We start from the raw sequence: 20,000 nt of genomic DNA, 5'->3' as shown, positions 1-20,000 counted from the left end.
GAGGGGTCCATGGTACCAGTACTGAGTCCATGTGCACGAGGTAATAACATGGCTTTTTACCAGTACTGAGTCCATGCAGGGGTACGAGGTAATAACATGGCTTTATACACAGGGTACCAGTACTGAGTCCATGCAGGGTACGAGGTAATAACATGGCTTTATACACAGGGTACCAGTACTGAGTACTGAGTCCATGGCTTATACACAGGGTACCAGTACTGAGTCCACGTGTAGGGGTACGAGGTAATAACATGGCTTTATACACAGGGTACCAGTACTGAGTCCATGTGCAGGGGTACGAGGTAATAACATGGCTTTATACACAGGGTACCAGTACTGAGTCCATGTGTAGGGTACGAGGTAATAACATGGCTTTATACACAGGGTACCAGTACTGAGTCCATGTGCAGGGGTACGAGGTAATAACATGGCTTTATACAGGGTACCAGTACTGAGTCAATGTGCAGGGGTACCAGGTAATAACATGGCTTTATACACAGGGTACCAGTACTGAGTCCATGTGTAGGGGTACGAGGTAATAACATGGCTTTATACACAGGGTACCAGTACTGAGTCCATGTGCAGGGGTACGAGGTAATAACATGGCTTTATACACAGGGTACCAGTACTGAGTCCATGTGCAGGGGTACGAGGTAATAACATGGCTTTATACACAGGGTACCAGTACTGAGTCCATGTGCAGGGGCCACGAGGTAATAACATGGCTTTATACACAGGGTACCAGTACTGAGTCCATGTGTAGGGGTACGAGGTAATAATATGGCTTTATACACAGGGTACCAGTACTGAGTCCCATGTACCAGTACTGAGTCCATGTAGGGGGGGTAACATGGCTTTATACACAGGTAATAACATGGCTTTATACACAGGGTACCAGTACTGAGTCCATGTGCAGGGGGTACGAGGTAATAACATGGCTTTATACACAGGGTACCAGTACTGAGTCCATGTGCGAGGTAATAACATGGCTTTATACACAGGGTACCAGTACTGAGTCCACGAGGTAATAACATGGCTTTATACACAGGGTACCAGTACTGAGTCCATGTGCAGGGGTACGAGGTCAATAACCTGGCTTTATACACAGGGTACCAGTACTGAGTCCATGTGCAGGGGTACGAGGTAATAACATGGCTTTATACACAGGGTACCAGTACTGAGTCCATGTGCAGGGGTACGAGGTAATAACATGGCTTTATACACAGGGTACCAGTACTGAGTCCATGTGCAGGGGTACGAGGTAATAACATGGCTTTATACACAGGGTACCAGTACTGAGTCCATGTGTACGAGGTAATAACATGGCTTTATACACAGGGTACCAGTACTGAGTCCAAGGGGTACGAGGAGGTAATAACATGGCTTTATACACAGGGTACCAGTACTGAGTCCATGTGTAGGGGTACGAGGTAATAACATGGCTTTATACACAGGGTACCAGTACTGAGTCCATGTGCAGGGGTACGAGGTAATAACATGGCTTTATACACAGGGTACCAGTACTGAGTCCATGTGTAGGGGTACGAGGTAATAACATGGCTTTATACACAGGGTACCAGTACTGAGTCCATGTGTAGGGGTACGAGGTCAATAACCTGGCTTTATACACAGGGTACCAGTACTGAGTCCATGTGTAGGGGTACGAGGTAATAACATGGCTTTATACACAGGGTACCAGTACTGAGTCCATGTGTAGGGGTACGAGGTAATAACATGGCTTTATACACAGGGTACCAGTACTGAGTCCAGGGGTACGAGGTAATAACATGGCTTTATACACAGGGTAGCAGTACTGAGTCCATGTGTATACGAGGTCAATAACCTGGCTTTATACACAGGGTACCAGTACTGAGTCCATGTGCAGGTAATAACATGGCTTTATACACAGGGTACCAGTACTGAGTCCATGTGTAGGGGTACGAGGTAATAACATGGCTTTATACACAGGGTACCAGTACTGAGTCCATGTGTAGGGGTACGAGGTCAATAACCTGGCTTTATACACAGGGTACCAGTACTGAGTCCATGTGCAGGGGTACGAGGTAATAACATGGCTTTATACACAGGGTACCAGTACTGAGTCCATGTGCAGGGGTACGAGGTAATAACATGGCTTTATACACAGGGTACCAGTACTGAGTCCGAGGTCAATAACCTGGCTTTATACACAGGGTACCAGTACTGAGTCCATGTGTAGGGGTACGAGGTCAATAACCTGGCTTTATACACAGGGTACCAGGTAATTGTGGTAGATATGACTAGGAATGAAGTAACTAGGATAGGACTAAAGGATAGATACTAGACAGTAGCAGCAGTATACTGTAGGTAGGGGTAAAGGATAGATAATAGACAGTAACAGCAGTATACTGTAGGTAGGGGTAAAGGATAGATGACAGTAACAGGTAGGGGGTAAAGGAAAGATAATAGATAGATAATAGACAGTAACAGCAGTATACTGTAGGTAGGGGTAAAGGATAAATACTAGACAGTAGCAGCAGTATACTGTAGGTAGGGGTAAAGGATAGATAATAGACAGTAACAGCAGTATACTGTAGGTAGGGGTAAAGGATAGATAATAGACAGTAACAGCAGCAGTATGTGAGGCGTCAAAAGAGTTAGTGCCACAAGGGGTCAATGCAGATAGTTTGGGTAGTTAGTGGTTAACTATTTAACTAACTATTTATCAGTTTGATGGTTTGAGGGTAGAGGCTGTTCAGACTTGCTGCATCAGGACTGCTTGCCGTGCGGAAGCAGAGAGAACAGTCTATCACTTAAGGTGTCTGGAGTCGTTTTTACATCAAGGTTTTACTGTACAATGGGATGTTTGACTTCTAATCAGACTGCTTGAGATCTGCTTGGAGATTTTCCAGGGACTGTCTCATCCAGGGGCTGTCTCTCATCCAGGGACTGTCTCATCCAGGGGCAGTCTCTCATCCAGGGGCTGTCTCATCCAGGGGCTGTCTCATCCAGGGGCTGTCTCTCATCCAGGGGCTGTCTCTCATCCAGGGGCTGTCTCATCCAGGGACTGTCTCTCATCCAGGGGCTGTCTCATCCAGGGGCTGTCTCTCATCCAGGGACTGTCTCTCATCCAGGGGCTGTCTCTCATCCAGGGGCTGTCTCTCATCCAGGGGCTGTCTCATCCAGGGGCTGTCTCATCCAGGGACTGTCTCATCCAGGGGCTGTCTCTCATCCAGGGGCTGTCTCTCACCCAGGGACTGTCTCACCCAGGGACTGTCTCTCATCCAGGGACTGTCTCATCCAAGGACTGTCTCATCCAAGGACTGTCTCATCTAGGGACTGTCTCATCAGGGGCTGTCTCACCCAGGGACTGTCTCACCCAGGGACTGTCTCATCCAGGGACTGCCTCATCCAGGGACTGTCTCACCCAGGGACTGTCTCATCCAGGGACCGTCTCATTTTGTTGAGACTGTTTCTGACATGATGGATTTTCCATTTGTTTTAAACTGTGTTTTAAAACCCTTTTGGATAGCTACGACCGTAGTGTTTACCCTGATAAGGTGTTGACGAGGGTGAGGGGCTGCTGTAAAAGGGTTGAGGCTCACCTCCTTGGAGTCGTGCAGCATAGACAGCATGTCGTTGACGGTTGCCACATCGTCCTCTGCCATCTGCAGGAGATCCTCCACTACCTTGTGCTTCTCATTCAGTTCATCCACCTTTTGCTGAGAAGAGAAACAATAATGTAATAATCAAACACTGCCAGGTCAAAAAGAGTTGAATATGTAAGAAAATAAATATGTCTGTGTCTGATTATGATAAACACTCATACTGCTTTCCTCTGTGTGTGTGTGTGTGTGTGTGAGTGCATACATGCTTCTGTGTGTGTGTGTGTGTGTGTGTGTGTGTGTGTGTGTGTGTGTGTGTGCATGTGTGTGTGTGTGTGTGAGTGCATACACGTGTGTGTGTGTGTGTGTGTGTGTGTGTGTGTGTGTGTGTGTGTGTGCATACATGTGTGTGTGTGTGTGTGTGTGTGTGTGTGCGCGTGTGTGTTTGCATACATGCTTCTGTGTGTGTGTGTGACTACATCTCTGTCTGTGTTACCTGGCAGTCCTCCAGCCTCTTCTCGTTAACAGCGTTCGTATCGGAGGCGAGGGCCGTGTTGTTAACTGCCTGGTTCAGAGCGTCCCTCAGGTCCATCAGTTGGTCATGGAACTTCCCCAGATGCTCCCTGATGTTCTTCACCAAGCCCTCGTTGTCCACCACACGACTCACCAGCTGATCTTTCACCTTCGCCAGCACTAGAGGGAGAGAAACACACCTTTAGCATAATGACCAGAAGGTTGTGAACACGACGCAATAACAGTAAGACGTGTCAGATGTACACATGGACCACAGCTCCTTCATATGTGACTCAGCGAAATAGTACTTCCTGGTTCTGGGCTAGGTTGAAAAGACGATAGGTCTCTCTCTCTCTCTCTGTATCCCCCTCTCTCTCTCTCTCTCTCTCTCTCTGTATCCCTCTCTGTCCCTGTCTCTCTCTCTCTCTCTCTCTCTGTATCTCTCTCGGCACTACTCACATTTCTTAGCCTCGGACAGCTCTCCGTCTGCTATCTCCTTCTGTCCGACACAGCTCTTGAGTCTCATCTCTCTCAGCATGGCCTCCACCTGCTTCATCTTCTCAAGCAAGTCGTCCTGCTTCCACCTCCGTCTCATTCAGACCCGTACGATTCTCCTGCAGCATGAGGTCTGGATAGAGAGAGAGAGAGAGTACTTAATACACTATATACAGTATAGACCTCCTTTCTAGAGAGTTTTTCCTTCCTAGGTTTTGGCCTTTCTAGGGGAGTTTTTCCTAGCCACCGTGCTTCTACACCTGCATTGCTTGCTGTTTGGGGTTTTAGGCTGGGTTTCTGTACAGCACTTTGAGATATCAGCTGATGTAAGAAGGGCTTTATAAATACTTAATACACTATATACAGTATATACACACTATATATACAGACACAGTGCCTTCGAAAAGTAACAAATTCTGTTACGTTACAGCCTCATTCTAAAATGTATGAAATTGTTTTTTTTCCTCAGTATTTTTTATTTGTTTTACCATTATTTATCTACACACAAAAGCAAAAACTGTCGAAATGTTTGCTAATTTATTAAATATAAAAACGGAAATATCACATTTCCATAAGTATTAACAGGTGGAGTGCTGCAGATATGGTTGATCTTCTGGAAGGTTCTCCCATCTCCACAGGCACTCCGTGCTCTGTCACAGTGACCATCAGGTTCTTGGTGACCTCCCTGACCAAGGCCCTTCTCCCCTGATTGCTCCGTTTGGCCGGGCGGCCAGCTCTAGGAAGAGTCTTGGTGGTTCCAAACTTCTTCTATTTAAGAATGATGGAGGTCACTGTGTTCTTGGGGACCTTCAATGCTCTAGAAATGTTTTGGTACCCTTCCCCAGATCTGTGCCTCGACACAATCCTGTCTCGGAGATCTACGGATAACAGCTATGACCTCATGGCTTGGTTTTTGCTCTGACATGTACTGTCAACTGTGGGACCTTATATAAACAGGTGTTTGCCTTTCCAAATCATGTCCAATCAATTGAATTTACCACAGGTTGGACTCCAACCAAGTTGGAGAAACATCTCAAAGGATGATCAATGGAAACAGGATGCACCTGAGCTCAATTTAGAGTTTCATAGCAAAGGGTCTGAATACTTATGTAAATAAGGTATTTCTGTTTTAAGGTATTGTGATGTCATTATGAGGTATTGTGATGTCATTATGGGGTATTGTGATGTCATTATGAGGTATTGTGATGTCATTATGGGGTATTGTGATGTCATTATGAGGTATTGTGATGTCATTATGGGGCTGTAATGTAACAAAATATTAGTCAAGGGGTCTGAATACTTTCAGAAGGCACTGTAAAAAAGTGTGTGGACACCCATTAAGGTGAGTGGATTTGGCTATTTCAGCCACCCCTGCTGCTGACAGGTGTATAAAATCAAGCACACACTAATCTCCACAGACAAACATTGGCAGTGGAATGACCTTACTGAAGTGCTCAGTGACTTTCAATGTGGCAAGTCAGTTCATCACATTTCTGTCCAGCCAGAGCTACCCAGGTCAACTGTAAGTGCTGTTATTGTAAAGTAGAAACATCTAGGAGCAACAACGGCACAGCTGGGAAGTGGTAGGCCACACAAGCTCACAGAACGGGACCACCAAATACTGAAGTGCGTAGCGTGTAGAATTTGTCTGTCCTTGGTTACAACACTCACTACCGAGTTCCAAACTGCATCTGGAAGCAACATCAGCAACAAGAACTGTTCGTCGGGAGCTTCATGAAATGTGTTCCCATGGCTGAGCAGCAACATACAAGCCTAAGATCACCATGTGCAATGCCAAGTGTCGGCTGGAGCGGTGTAAAGCTCGCCGCCATTGGACTCTGGAGCAGTGGAAACGTGTTCTCTGGAGTGATGAATCACACTTCACCATCTGGCTGCCTGCCTGACGAATCTGGGTTTGGCGGATTCCAGGAGAACGCTACTTTTCCAAATGCATTTTGCCAACTGTAAAGTTTGGTGGAGGAGGAATAATGGTCTGGGGCTGTTTTTAATGGTTCGGGTTCCCTGTAGTTCCAGTGAAGGGAAATCTTAATGTTACAGCATACAATGACATTCTAGATGATACTGTTCTTCCAACTTTGTGGAAACAGTTTGGGGAAGGCCGTTTCCTGTTTCAGCATGACAATGCCCCCATGGACAAAACTAGGTCCATACAGAATTGGTTTGTCCAGGTGGGTGTGGAAGAACTTGACTGGCCTGCACAGAGCCCTGACCTCAACCCCATCGAACACCTTTGGGATGAATTGGAACACCGACTGCGAGCCAGGCCTAATCACCCCCAACATCAGTGCCCGACCTCACTGATGCTCTTGTGGCTGAATGGAAGCAAGTCCCCGCAGCAATGTTCCAACATCTAGTGGAAAGCCTTCCCAGGAGAGTGGAGGCTGTTCTAGCAGCAATGTTCCAACATCTAGTGGAAAGCCTTCCCAGAAGAGTGGAGGCTGTTATAGCAGCAATGTTCCAACATCTAGTGGAAAGCCTTCCCAGAAGAGTGGAGGCTGTTATAGCAGCAATGTTCCAACATCTAGTGGAAAGCCTTCCCAGAATAGTGGAGGCTGTTATAGCAGCAATGTTCCAACATCTAGTGGAAAGCCTTCTCAGTAGAGTGGAGGCTGTTATAGCAGCAATGTTCCAACATCTAGTGGAAAGCCTTCTCAGTAGAGTGGAGGCTGTTATAGCAGCAATGTTCCAACATCTAGTGGAAAGCCTTCCCAGAAGAGTGGAGGCTGTTATAGCAGCAATGTTCCAACATCTAGTGGAAAGCCTTCCCAGAAGAGTGGAGGCTGTTATAGCAGCAATGTTCCAACATCTAGTGGAATGCCTTCTCAGTAGAGTGGAGGCTGTTATAGCAGCAATGTTCCAACATCTAGTGGAAAGCCTTCCCAGAAGAGTGGAGGCTGTTATAGCAGCAATGTTCCAACATCTAGTGGAAAGCCTTCCCAGAAGAGTGGAGGCTGTTATAGCAGCAATGTTCCAACATCTAGTGGAAAGCCTTCCCAGAAGAGTGGAGGCTGTTATAGCAGCAATGTTCCAACATCTAGTGGAAAGCCTTCCCAGAAGAGTGGAGGCTGTTATAGCAGCAATGTTCCAACATCTAGTGGAAAGCCTTCTCAGAAGAGTGGAGGCTGTTATAGCAGCAATGTTCCAACATCTAGTGGAAAGCCTTCCCAGAAGAGTGGAGGCTGTTATAGCAGCAATGTTCCAACATCTAGTGGAAAGCCTTCTCAGTAGAGTGGAGGCTGTTATAGCAGCAAAGAGGGGGGGACCAACTCCATATTAATGGCCATGATTTTAGAATGAGATGTTAGACGACAGGTGTCCACATACTTTAAAATCAGAGTTTTGTATTTTGATGGATGTATTTCAATCGAAAACAAAATGAGGGATGAACTCCACTTAACGAATAATCTTCACTGACAAAACATCGACTCAGATTGAAGGTCCCCCATAAAGATTTCTCAGCAAACCTTCCACCTCTCCTACTATGTTCTTCATGTGTGAGAGCAGGTCCTGGGCTCTCTGATGGGTGTTGCTGCTGCTATTGCCCAGACTGTCTGCTTCTTCTGCTACCGCCACCACCTGGTGGGAGGACAACATTACATCAGCACACCTGTCATTAATTCTTACCATCAATTCTTGTTGGGATACGCAACTGCATAAAGTCCAATAAGCTGATGTTGGAGTAATGGAGATACAAGCAGATACACATATGTATGTATTTGAACACTTGAAACTGTTATGAATTTAAATAATTCATATTTATTTGAATAAAGGAAAGGATAATGCACATTTTTTAAAAGGAAAATGAGAAGAATAAAAAGTATAATGACAGAGAAGGGTGGACAGAGATGGTCATTGTCTCTGAATAACTGATTAAATAATGACAGAGAAGGGTGGACAGAGAGATGCTCGACACAGATCTTCATCACCTTATCTTCCAGGCCGAGGATGTCTGAGTTGATGGTCATGATCTCTCCCTCCAACATGTCCACTCTGTTCCTGTTCTCATCCAGAGTACTGTTGTAGTTCTCTATGGCATTCTGGGAAACAGAGTCAATCTCAGTCAACAGATATTGAACGAGTGTTTTTCAAATAAAATGAAATTGTATTTGTCATGGCCTCCCGTGTGGCGCAGTGGTCCTTGCATCGCAGTGCTAGCTTTGCCACAAGAGACTCTGGGTTCGTGCCCAGGCTCTGTCGCAGCCGGCCGCGCCCGGGAGGTCCGTGGGGCGACGCACAATTGGCCTAGCGTCGTCCGGGTTAGGGAGGGTTTGGCCGGTAGGGATATCTTTGTCTCATCGCGCACCAGCGACTCCTGTGGCGGGCCGGGCGCAGTGCGCGCTAACCAGGTTGCCAGGGGCACGGTGTTTCCTCAGACACATTGGTGCGGCTGGCTTCCGGGTTGGATGCGCGCTGTGTTAAGAAGCAGTGGGTTGTGTATCGGAGGACGCATGACTTTCGACCATCGTCTCTCCCGAGCCCGTACGGGAGTTGTAGCGATGAGACAAGATAGTAATTACTAACAATTGGATACCACGAAATTGGGGAGAAAAAGGGGTAAAAAAATATATATATATATATATGTATTTGTCACGTGAAATACAACAAGTTTAGACCTTACCGTGAAATGCTTCCTTACAAGTCCTTAACCCACAATGCAGTTCAAGAAAGACAAACATATCGTGTGTCTGTGTGTGTGTAATTACAATGTGTGTATATGAGTTACATTCTGTGTGTGTGTGTGTGTGTGTGTGTGTGTGTGTGTGTGTGTGTGTGTGTGTGTGTGTGTGTGTGTGTGTGTGTGTGTGTGTGTGTGTGTGTGTGTGTGTGTGTGTGTGTGTGTGTGTGTACTCACAGAGATATTGTCCATGGATCTGCTGAGGTTGTTTAGCTGAGTCAAGGTGATAGAGGAGGCGTTCAGGTTGATCAGCTGATGAGCCACGGAGCCAAAGTTGTCGTTAATTTTGTCCAGATCCTCCAACAGGACAATTACACAGCTGTCACAAGCTGAAAGGACACACATTACACAGCTGTCACAAGCTGAAAGGACACACATTACACAGCTGTCACAAGCTGAAAGGACACACATTACACAGCTGTCACAAGCTGAAAGGACACACATTACACAGCTGTCACAAGCTGAAAGGACACACATTACACAGCTGTCACAAGCTGAAAGGACACACATTACACAGCTGTCACAAGCTGAAAGGACACACATTACACAGCTGTCACAAGCTGAAAGGACACACATTACACAGCTGTCACAAGCTGAAAGGAAACACATTACACAGCTGTCACAAGCTGAAAGGACACACATTACACAGCTGTCACAAGCTGAAAGGACACACATTACACAGCTGTCACAAGACACACATTACACAGCTGAAAGGAAACACATTACACAGCTGTCACAAGCTGAAAGGACACACATTACACAGCTGTCACAAGCTGAAAGGACACACATTACACAGCTGTCACAAGCTGAAAGGAAACACATTACACAGCTGTCACAAGCTGAAAGGACACACATTACACAGCTGTCACAAGCTGAAAGGACACACATTACACAGCTGTCACAAGCTGAAAGGACACACATTACACAGCTGTCACAAGCTGAAAGGAAACACATTACACAGCTGTCACAAGCTGAAAGGACACACATTACACAGCTGTCACAAGCTGAAAGGACACACATTACACAGCTGTCACAAGCTGAAAGGACACACATTACACAGCTGTCACAAGCTGAAAGGACACACATTACACAGCTGTCACAAGCTGAAAGGACACACATTACACAGCTGTCACAAGCCGAAAGGACACACATTACACAGCTGTCACAAGCTGAAAGGACACACATTACACAGCTGTCACAAGCCGAAAGGACACACATTACACAGCTGTCACAAGCTGAAAGGACACACATTACACAGCTGTCACAAGCTGAAAGGACACACATTACACAGCTGTCACAAGCTGAAAGGACACACATTACACAGCTGTCACAAGCTGAAAGGACACACATTACACAGCTGTCACAAGCTGAAAGGAATCACATTTAGTCACCTTCATCAGAATACTGGAACAGAACCAAGCTACGGTTTGCCACTCTCCTTCTCTTTCTCCTCTCTCCTTAACACTCTCCTTCTCTTTCTCTCTCTCCTTCTCTTTCTCCTCTCTCCTTCTCTCCTTCTCTTTCTCCTCTCTCCTTGACTCTCTCCTTCTCTTTCTCCACTCTCCTTAACACTCTCCTTCTCTTTCTCCTCTCTCATTGACTCTCTCCTTCTCTTTCTCCTCTCTCCTTAACACTCTCCTTCTCTTTCTCCTCTCTCCTTGACACTCTCCTTCTCTTTCTCCTCTCTCCTTCTCTTTCTCCTCTCTCCTTGACTCTCTCCTTCTCTTTCTCCTCTCTCCTTGACTCTCTCCTTCTCTTTCTCCTCTCTCCTTAACACTCTCCTTCTCTTTCTCCTCTCTCCTTAACACTCTCCTTCTCTTTCTCCTCTCTCATTGACTCTCTCCTTCTCTTTCTCCTCTCTCCTTAACACTCTCCTTCTCTTTCTCCTCTCTCCTTGACTCTCTCCTTCTCTTTCTCCTCTCTCCTTAACACTCTCCTTCTCTTTCTCCTCTCTCATTGACTCTCTCCTTCTCTTTCTCCTCTCTCCTTGACTCTCTCCTTCTCTTTCTCCTCTCTCCTTCTCTTTCTCCTTTCTCCTTGACTCTCTCCTTCTCTTTCTCCTCTCTCCTTCTCTTTCTCCTCTCTCCTTCTCTCTCCTCTCTCATTTCTCCTCCTCCTTGACTCCTCTCTCCTTCTCTTTCTCCTCTCTCCTTGACTCTCTCCTTCTCTTTCTCTCTCTCCTTGACTCTCTCCTTCTCTGTCTCCTCTCTCCTTAACTTCTCCTTCTCTTTCTCCTCTCTCCTTGACTCTCTCCTTCTCTTTCTCCTCTCTCCTTCTCTTTCTCCTCTCTCTTTGACTCTCTCCTCCTCTTTCTCCTCTCTCCTTCTCTTCTCCTTCTCCTTGACTCTCTCCTTCTCTTTCTCCTCTCTCCTTCTCTTCTCTCTCTCCTTCTCTTTGACTCTCTCTTGACTTCCCTTCTCTCTCTCCTCTCTCCTTGACTCTCTCCTTCTCTGTCTCCTCTCTCCTTGACTCTCTCCTTCTCTTTCTCCTCTCTCCTTGACTCTCTCCTTCTCTGTCTCCTCTCTCCTTAACTCTCTCCTTCTCTTTCTCCTCTCTCCTTGACTCTCTCCTTCTCTTTCTCCTCTCTCCTTCTCTTTCTCCTCTCTCCTTGACTCTCTCCTCTTCTTCTCCTCTCTCCTTCTCTTTCTCTGTCTCCTCCTCTCTCTTTGACCCTCTCCTTCTCTTTCTCCTCTCTCCTTCTCTTTCCTTCTTCTCCTCTCTCCTTGACTCTCTCCTTCTCTTTCTCCTCTCTCCTTGACTCTCTCCTTCTCTTTCTCCTCTCTCCTTGACTCTCTCCTTCTCTTTCTCCTCTCTCCTTGACTCTCTCCTTCTCTTTCTCCTCTCTCCTTCTCTTTCTCCTCTCTCCTTGACTCTCTCCTCCTCTTTCTCCTCTCTCCTTCTCTTTCTCCTCTCTCTTTGACTCTCTCCTTCTCTTTCTGCTCTCTCCTTCTCTTTCTCCTCTCTCTTTGACTCTCTCCTTCCCTTTATCCTCTCTCCTTGACTCGCTCCTTCTCTGTCTCCTCTCTCCTTAACTCTCTCCTTCTCTTTCTCCTCTCTCCTTAACACTCTCCTTCTCTTTCTCCTCTCTCCTTCTCTCTCTCCTCTCTCCTTAACACTCTCCTTCTCTTTCTCCTCTCTCCTTGACTCTCTCCTTCTCTTTCTCCTCTCTCTTTGACTCTCTCCTTCCCTTTATCCTCTCTCCTTAACTCTCTCCTTCTCTTTCTCCTCTCTCCTTAACTCTCTCCTTCTCTTTCTCCTCTCTCCTTAACACTCTCCTTCTCTCTCCTCCTCTTTCTCTCTCTCCTTCTCTTTCTCCTCTCTCTTTCTCCTCTCTCTCTTTCTGCTCTCTCCTTCTCTTTCTCCTCTCTCTTTGACTCTCTCCTTCCCTTTATCCTCTCTCCTTGACTCGCTCCTTCTCTGTCTCCTCTCTCCTTAACTCTCTCCTTCTCTCTCTCTCCTTAACCTCTCCTTCTCTTTGACTCTCTCCTTCTCTTTCTCCTCTCTCCTTAACACTCTCCTTCTCTTTCTCCTCTCTCTTGACTCTCTCCTTCTCTTTCTCCTCTCTCCTTGACTCTCTCCTTCTCTTTCTCCTCTCTCCTTGACTCTCTCCTTCTCTTTCTCCTCTCTCCTTGACTCTCTCCTTCTCTGTCTCCTCTCTCCTTAACTCTCTCCTTCTCTTTCTCCTCTCTCCTTGACTCTCTCCTTCTCTTTCTCCTCTCTCCTTAACACTCTCCTTCTCTTTCTCCTCTCTCTATGACTCTCTCCTTCTCTTTCTCCTCTCTCTTTGACTCTCTCCTTCTCTTTCTCCTCTCTCCTTAACTCTCTCCTTCTCTTTCTCCTCTCTCCTTGACTCTCTCCTTCTCTTTCTCTCTCTCAACACTCTCCTTCTCTTTCTCCTTCTCTTTGACTCTCTCCTTCTCTTTCTCCTCTCTCCTTCTCTTTCTCCTCTCTCTTTGACTCTCTCCTTCCCTTTATCCTCTCTCCTTGACTCGCTCCTTCTCTTTCTCCTCTCTCCTTGACTCTCTCCTTCTCTCTCTCCTCAACACTCTCCTTCTCTTTCTCCTCTCTCCTTCTCTTTCTCCTCTCTCCTTCTCTTTCTCCTCTCTCTTTGACTCTCTCCTTCCCTTTATCCTCTCTCCTTGACTCGCTCCTTCTCTGTCTCCTCTCTCCTTAACTCTCTCCTTCTCTTTCTCCTCTCTCCTTGACTCTCTCCTCCTCTTTCTCCTCTCTCCTTCTCTTTCTCCTCTCTCCTTGACTCTCTCCTTCTCTTTCTCCTCTCTCCTTCTCTTTCTCCTCTCTCTTTGACTCTCTCCTTCCCTTTATCCTCTCTCCTTGACTCGCTCCTTCTCTGTCTCCTCAACTCTCTCCTTCTCTTTCTCCTCTCTCCTTGACTCTCTCCTTCTCTTTTCTCTCCTTAACACTCTCCTTCTCTTTCTCCTCTCTCCTTGACTCTCTCCTTCTCTTTCTCCTCTCTCCTTGACTCTCTCTTTCTCCCCTCCAGCCTCTTCCCCCTCTCCCTTTCCTGGCTTCTCCTTCCCCCAACCTCCTCCAGCCCATCTCTCTCCCTCCCCTGTCCATCTCTCTCCCTCCCCTGTCCATCTCTCTCCCTCCTCCTGTCCATCTCTCTCCCTCCCCCTGTCCATCTCTCTCCCTCCCCCTGTCCATCTCTCCCTCCCCTGTCCATCTCTCTCCCTCCTCCTGTCCATCTCTCTCCCTCCCCTGTCCATCTCTCCCCCTCCTCCTGTCCATCTCTCTCCCTCCCCCTGTCCATCTCTCAACCTCCTCCTGTCCATCTCTCTCCCTCCCCTGTCCATCTCTCTCCCTCCTCCTGTCCATCTCTCTCCCTCCCCCTGTCCATCTCTCTCCCTCCTCCTGTCCATCTCTCTCCCTCCCCCTGTCCATCTCTCTCCCTCCTCCTGTCCATCTCTCTCCCTCCCCCTGCCCATCTCTCCCCCTCCTCCTGTCCATCTCTCTCCCTCCCCCTGTCCATCTCTCCTCTCCTCCCCCCTGTCCATCTCTCCCTCCCCTGTCCATCTCTCTCCCTCCTCCTGTCCATCTCTCCCTCCCCCTGTCCATCTCTCTCCCTCCTCCTGTCCATCTCTCTCCCTCCCCTGCCCATCTCTCCCCTCCTCCTGTCCATCTCTCTCCCTCCTCCTGTCCATCTCTCTCCCTCCCCCTGTCCATCTCTCTCCCTCCTCCTGTCCATCTCTCTCCCTCCCCTCCATCTCTCCCCCTCCTCCTGTCCATCTCTCTCCCTCCCCTGTCCATCTCTCTCCCTCCTCCTGTCCATCTCTCTCCCTCCCCTGCCCATCTCTCCCCCTCCTCCTGTCCATCTCTCTCCCTCCCCTGTCCATCTCTCTCCCTCCTCATGTCCATCTCTCTCCCTCCCCTGTCCATCTCTCCCTGTCTCCATCTCCTTCTCCCCCTCTCCCTGTCTCCCTGTCTCCATCTCCCCTCTCCCCCTCTCCCTGTCTCCATCTCCTTCTCCCCCTCTCAAATAAAATCAAAGTAAAACAATGTCAATCCAACAGCACATATGAATTCATTAACAGACACATGACTTACGTTGGCAGGTCATGTCATGTCCGTGTTGTACAGGAACACTGTATCTATGGGAACAGCTGTCACACTGTTTGCCTGTTATGCCGTCTCCACAGCGACACTCCCCTGTCCGAGGGTCACAGCGACCATGCTTACACTCACACTCTGAAGAGAATGGAAGACACACACACACACACACACACACACACACACACACACACACACACACACACACACACACACACACACACACACACACACACACACACACACAGTGTCAAGCTCAGTCCACATCTTGCATATACTCCAGCTTGTCGTCTTGTGTGGTTCAGTTAGTAGAGCATGTCGAATGCAACGGCAGGATTGTGGGGTTCGATTCCTGGTGCGTCTGGTTTCATACGATGTACGAAACATTAGGAACATCTTTCCATGACAAAGATTGACCAGGTGAAAGCTATGATCCCTCATTGATAACCTTTTTAAATCTAATTCAGTCAGTGTAGATGAAGGGGAGGAGACAGATTAAAGAATGATTTTGAAGTCTTGAGACAGTTGAGACGTGGATTGTGTATCTGTGCCATTCAGAGGGAACGGGGGGTATGGTAGTAGGTACCAGCCATTCAGAGGGAACCGGGGGTATGGTAGTAGGTACCAGCCATTCAGAGGGAACGGGGGTATGGTAGTAGGTACCAGCCATTCAGAGGCCTTTGAAGGGGGTATGGTAGTAGGTACCAGACATTCAGAGGAACGGGGGTATGGTAGTAGGTACCAGGCATTCAGAGGGAACGGGGGTATGGTAGTAGGTACCAGCCATTCAGTAGGTACCAGCCATTCAGAGGGAACGGGGGGTATGGTAGTAGGTACCAGCCATTCAGAGGGAACGGGGGGTATGGTAGTAGGTACCAGCCATTCAGAGGGAACGGGGGGTATGGTAGTAGGTACCAGCCATTCAGAGGGAACGGGGGGTATGGTAGTAGGTACCAGCCATTCAGAGGAGCGGGGTATGGTAGTAGGTACCAGCCATTCAGAGGCCTTTGAACGGGGGGTATGGTAGTAGGTACCAGCCATTCAGAGGGAACGGGGGGTATGGTAGTAGGTACCAGCCATTCAGAGGGAATGGTAGTAGGTACCAGCCATTCAGAGGGAACCAAAAAGGGTTCTATCTTGAACCAAAAAGGGTTCTATCTAGAATCCAAAAGGGTTCTCCTATGGGGACCGCCGAAGAACCCTTTTGGGAACCCTTTTATTCTAAGAACGTAGGAGGAGGAGGTAGGTATAACTCACTCTTGCAGCCCTCAGGACTGTAGTCCCAGTACCCAGGGGCACATTGGCGACAATTAGGTCCATTGACCCCTGGCTGGCAGGCACACGAACCGTTCCTGGGGTCACACGGTTGGACCAGCGCCGCGGCCGCGTCACAGTCACACCGACGACACCCGGAGCACGACTCATAGCCAAACGCACCGTCCTGAAACACAACACATTATTGACACAGCTCGGTAATGAGGATATCATAACTAACAATGACAATAAGCTTGCCAGAGACAAGCAACCAAGGATCAATGACGTATTAAGGTTTATATAAGTTGGTTATGAGTTAGTCTCTGCCAATATTTATTTGGTTCCGAGTTCCCGAGATGAGTTAAGAGGAATTATTGTCATAGTATACATGAATATGAATAAGGGAAATAAACTGAGGACAAACCTCACAACAGTTGCAGTGAGGACCGGTCACACCAGGTTTACATTGGCACTGTCCTGTGTGAGGGTCACATGACGCCGTGCCACATGGGGAGCAGTTGCATCCTGGGTAAATAAGACAGGGGTTATTACGTATTGCAGTTTTTCTCAATTGCTAAAACACCATTTCTGAAACCTTGCTCCATTTCCTGAAAACATTAAACACAAAACCTCATCTTCAAGCACTGTTTACATAACCTCTGACTCCTCTCGCAAAATGAAACATTCGCCTCAAAACAGTTTTACCTGTGTTCAAAATCAAACACTGCTCTCAAATCATAAACAAAGTGATCAAAATGATATACACTCTCAAGCAGTCAGTAAACAATACACCGAAAAATAGAAAACACATTGTTCAAAACATACAATTCTCAGGGTGAAGTACATTTTTAATTTAAAAAAAAATTCTTCCCATTTTTCCCTCATTGTCCTTTGATGAACGAAAACATGTTCTATCATAGCAGCTCAAAATGGATCATAAATTACTACTCTGCTTTGCACTTTGCAATTTAGGTTTTTGTTCTTCCTCCTCCTTGTAGCCCTATTTTTACAGTACTGTACCCTTCCTCCTCCTTGTACCCCTATTTTTACAGTACTGTACCCTTCCTCCTCCTTGTACCCCTATTTTTACAGTACTGTACCCTGCATCTCACAAACTTGTCCTTTGTCTCTGTGATCCTGTCATTCTTGTTCTTTGTTGATATGAACCTGCAACCAGTCAACATCTATTGAGCAGTCAGTACTGTTAATAAATGGAAAGCACAATGTTCAGGGCCATACAATTCATCCATTGTACAGTATACAGCCTACAATGCACTGTACCTCAGTATCCATTCTCAGACCTTCTCCTTCCCACCTTCAACAACCTGTTTGCTCTCTGAACTGGCTTATATTGGTTGTGTGGCATCATTTGAAACAGGTTTAAATCAATGTTGAGTGGTTGTGTTCAATCAATGACACATGGTCTCTATTTGTATTTGATTGTTGCCACTTGTGTTTACCAGTATGGATGACATGTGCATTAAAGTGCAGAATGTGTTTTGAGAATGAGAATGTGTTTCAGAGTTTTGCTGAAAAGTCTAAGTGAGATCTGCAAATAGTGTTTTACCATGTGAAATGGTTGAAGGTATTGACTTCATAATTAGCTAAATGAGTCCAGGCAACGGAGAACTTTGTTCAACCAATGGGTTTTAGTGTTTTAGCAATTGAGAAAAAGTGTAACTTCAGCAACAGGAAGTCATGCACAGACAGATGTGGAATCACTAAACACTGCAACAGCTACACACTACACACTTCTCACAGAGAACCAGATCTATTATAGAAGTTAAAAGAGGTTAAGACCTTGTGAAAACAGAACTAGTCTTTGAGACTTCCTGAATTAAAGAGAAAGATATTTAGTGCAGAGGGGAGAGGCTATGTAAACTGGGATTAGCCTAGAGCGTGTGTGTGTGTGTGCGCAGAGAGAGAGAGAGAGAGAGAGAGAGAGAGAGAGAGAGAGAGATAGAGAGAGAGAGAGCTAGAGAGAGCTAGAGAGAGAGAGAGAGAGAGAGAGAGAGAGAGAGAGCTAGAGAGAGAGAGAGAGAGAGAGAGAGAGAGAGAGAGAGAGAGATAGAGAGAGATAGATAGAGAGAGCTAGAGAGAGAGAGAGAGAGAGAGAGAGAGAGAGCGAGAGCTAGAGAGAGAGAGAGAGCTAGAGAGAGAGAGAGAGAGAGAGCGAGAGCTAGAGAGAGAGAGAGAGAGAGAGAGAGAGAGAGAGAGCGAGAGCTAGAGAGAGAGAGAGAGAGAGAGCGAGAGCTAGAGAGAGAGAGAGAGAGAGAGAGCGAGAGCTAGAGAGAGAGAGAGAGAGAGAGAGAGAGAGACAGAGCTAGAGAGAGCGAGAGAGAGAGAGAGAGAGAGAGAGTTGAAGCGAGTGTGCGTTGTCAGATCAGGCCTTTTGGTCTTACTGGTGCAGTTCTTGGCAGTGACGGCGTCACCGTGGAAACCGGGGGCACAGATCTCGCAGTGCGTCCCGGCGGTGTTGTGCATGCAGCTGTGACACTCGCCCGTCAGCCCGTCACAGTCGCTGAACAGCATGTTGGGGTCTGTGTTGTCATGGCAACGGCAGGGCTGGCACGTGCTGCCAATCACCATGGGGTTGCCGTAGAAACCGGGAGCACACCTGGGAGAGGGAGGAGACAGGAGAAAAAGGAGGACGAGACAGAAATGGGTACAAAGTGTATTTGTAACAGTTTAAAAATGATTTCAGTCAATATTTTTTTATTTTTTAAAACAGCCTTTTTCTTCCTAAAACTGCTCTCTTCACTTCCAGTTTAATTTGGGGACTCGTGGCAACACGTCACATATCACAGCCATGTCATAATGATACAACTGTATGATATATGGCGTGTATCAACATTGTATGTAGTACTGACCTTGCACACTGGGGCCCAGCGTAGCCAGGCATACAGAGACACAGCATCCTGTTGGGTTTCTCTACACAGCCCACTGCAAAACTACACAGGAGAGAGAGAGAGATTACATTGAAGTTGGACGTTGTCCTCAGGAAAACAAAACAAACGTTTCTACAGTATGTGAAAGCAAATGAAGGGGGATGAATGAAGAATGAACAAGGAGACGCGACTGACTTGTTGGAGGTCACTTGTAGAGGACAGGGGCAGGTGTCACAGGACTGGGCTTGTCCATCCAGAGAGTGGTTACCAAGGAAACCACCCTGACACTTTTCACAGTGGTCTCCAGCCCTGTTGTGTTGACAGTTCTAAGAGCAACAACAACAACAACATGATAAAGGGTAAAGAATGGTAAATATTAAGGCCAGGCACCACACCCTCACAGGGCCATTTTACCCCCCTCCTTATTTAAATCACAAATCGATGTTTACCAGTTGAATGTAGACACAAGTATAAAACCTTTTTCTGTATTAAATATTAAAATGTCTCTGAAATAGTTTTATTAAGATATGCAAATGAGTTAACAGTAGTTAAATGTAGTTGTAGTTAAATGTAGTTAAATGTAGTTGTAGTTAGCAGTAGTTAAATGTAGTTGTAGTTAGCAGTAGTTAAATGTTGTTGTAGTTAGCAGTAGTTAAATGTAGTTGTAGTTAGCAGTAGTTAAATGTAGTTGTAGTTAAATGTAGTTGTAGTTAAATGTAGTTGTAGTTAAATGTAGTTGTAGTTAGCAGTAGTTAAATGTAGTTGTAGTTAGCAGTAGTTAAATGTTGTTGTAGTTAGCAGTAGTTAAATGTAGTTGTAGTTAGCAGTAGTTAAATGTAGTTGTAGTTAAATGTAGTTGTAGTTAGCAGTAGTTAAATGTAGTTGTAGTTAGCAGTAGTTAAATGTAGTTGTAGTTAGCAGTAGTTAAATGTAGTTGTAGTTAGCAGTAGTTAAATGTAGTTGTAGTTAGCAGTAGTTACATGTAGTTTGTAGTTAAAGTAG

General features: G+C 46.6%; 1 protein-coding gene across 1 annotated transcript in view; it reads right to left on the bottom strand.

Annotated features, from left to right (window-relative positions):
• lama5 (laminin, alpha 5) overlaps positions 1–20,000 on the bottom strand; it is a 324,122-nt gene that overhangs the window by 82,683 nt on the left and 221,439 nt on the right. The window contains 13 exon segments of the mRNA XM_065005098.1: positions 3,585–3,701; positions 4,081–4,277; positions 4,557–4,672; positions 4,674–4,725; positions 8,078–8,189; positions 8,540–8,650; positions 9,466–9,617; positions 14,854–14,994; positions 16,114–16,297; positions 16,535–16,635; positions 18,513–18,727; positions 18,981–19,061; positions 19,194–19,324. Of these exon segments, the coding sequence (XP_064861170.1) occupies positions 3,585–3,701; positions 4,081–4,277; positions 4,557–4,672; positions 4,674–4,725; positions 8,078–8,189; positions 8,540–8,650; positions 9,466–9,617; positions 14,854–14,994; positions 16,114–16,297; positions 16,535–16,635; positions 18,513–18,727; positions 18,981–19,061; positions 19,194–19,324 (1,710 nt within the window).

The sequence above is a fragment of the Oncorhynchus nerka genome, linkage group LG20 (genome assembly GCF_034236695.1).
Source record: "Oncorhynchus nerka isolate Pitt River linkage group LG20, Oner_Uvic_2.0, whole genome shotgun sequence".
Lineage (NCBI taxonomy): Eukaryota > Metazoa > Chordata > Actinopteri > Salmoniformes > Salmonidae > Oncorhynchus > Oncorhynchus nerka.
The sequence above is the reverse complement of the archived record's forward strand: the minus strand, read 5'-3'. Positions and strand labels throughout refer to the sequence as shown.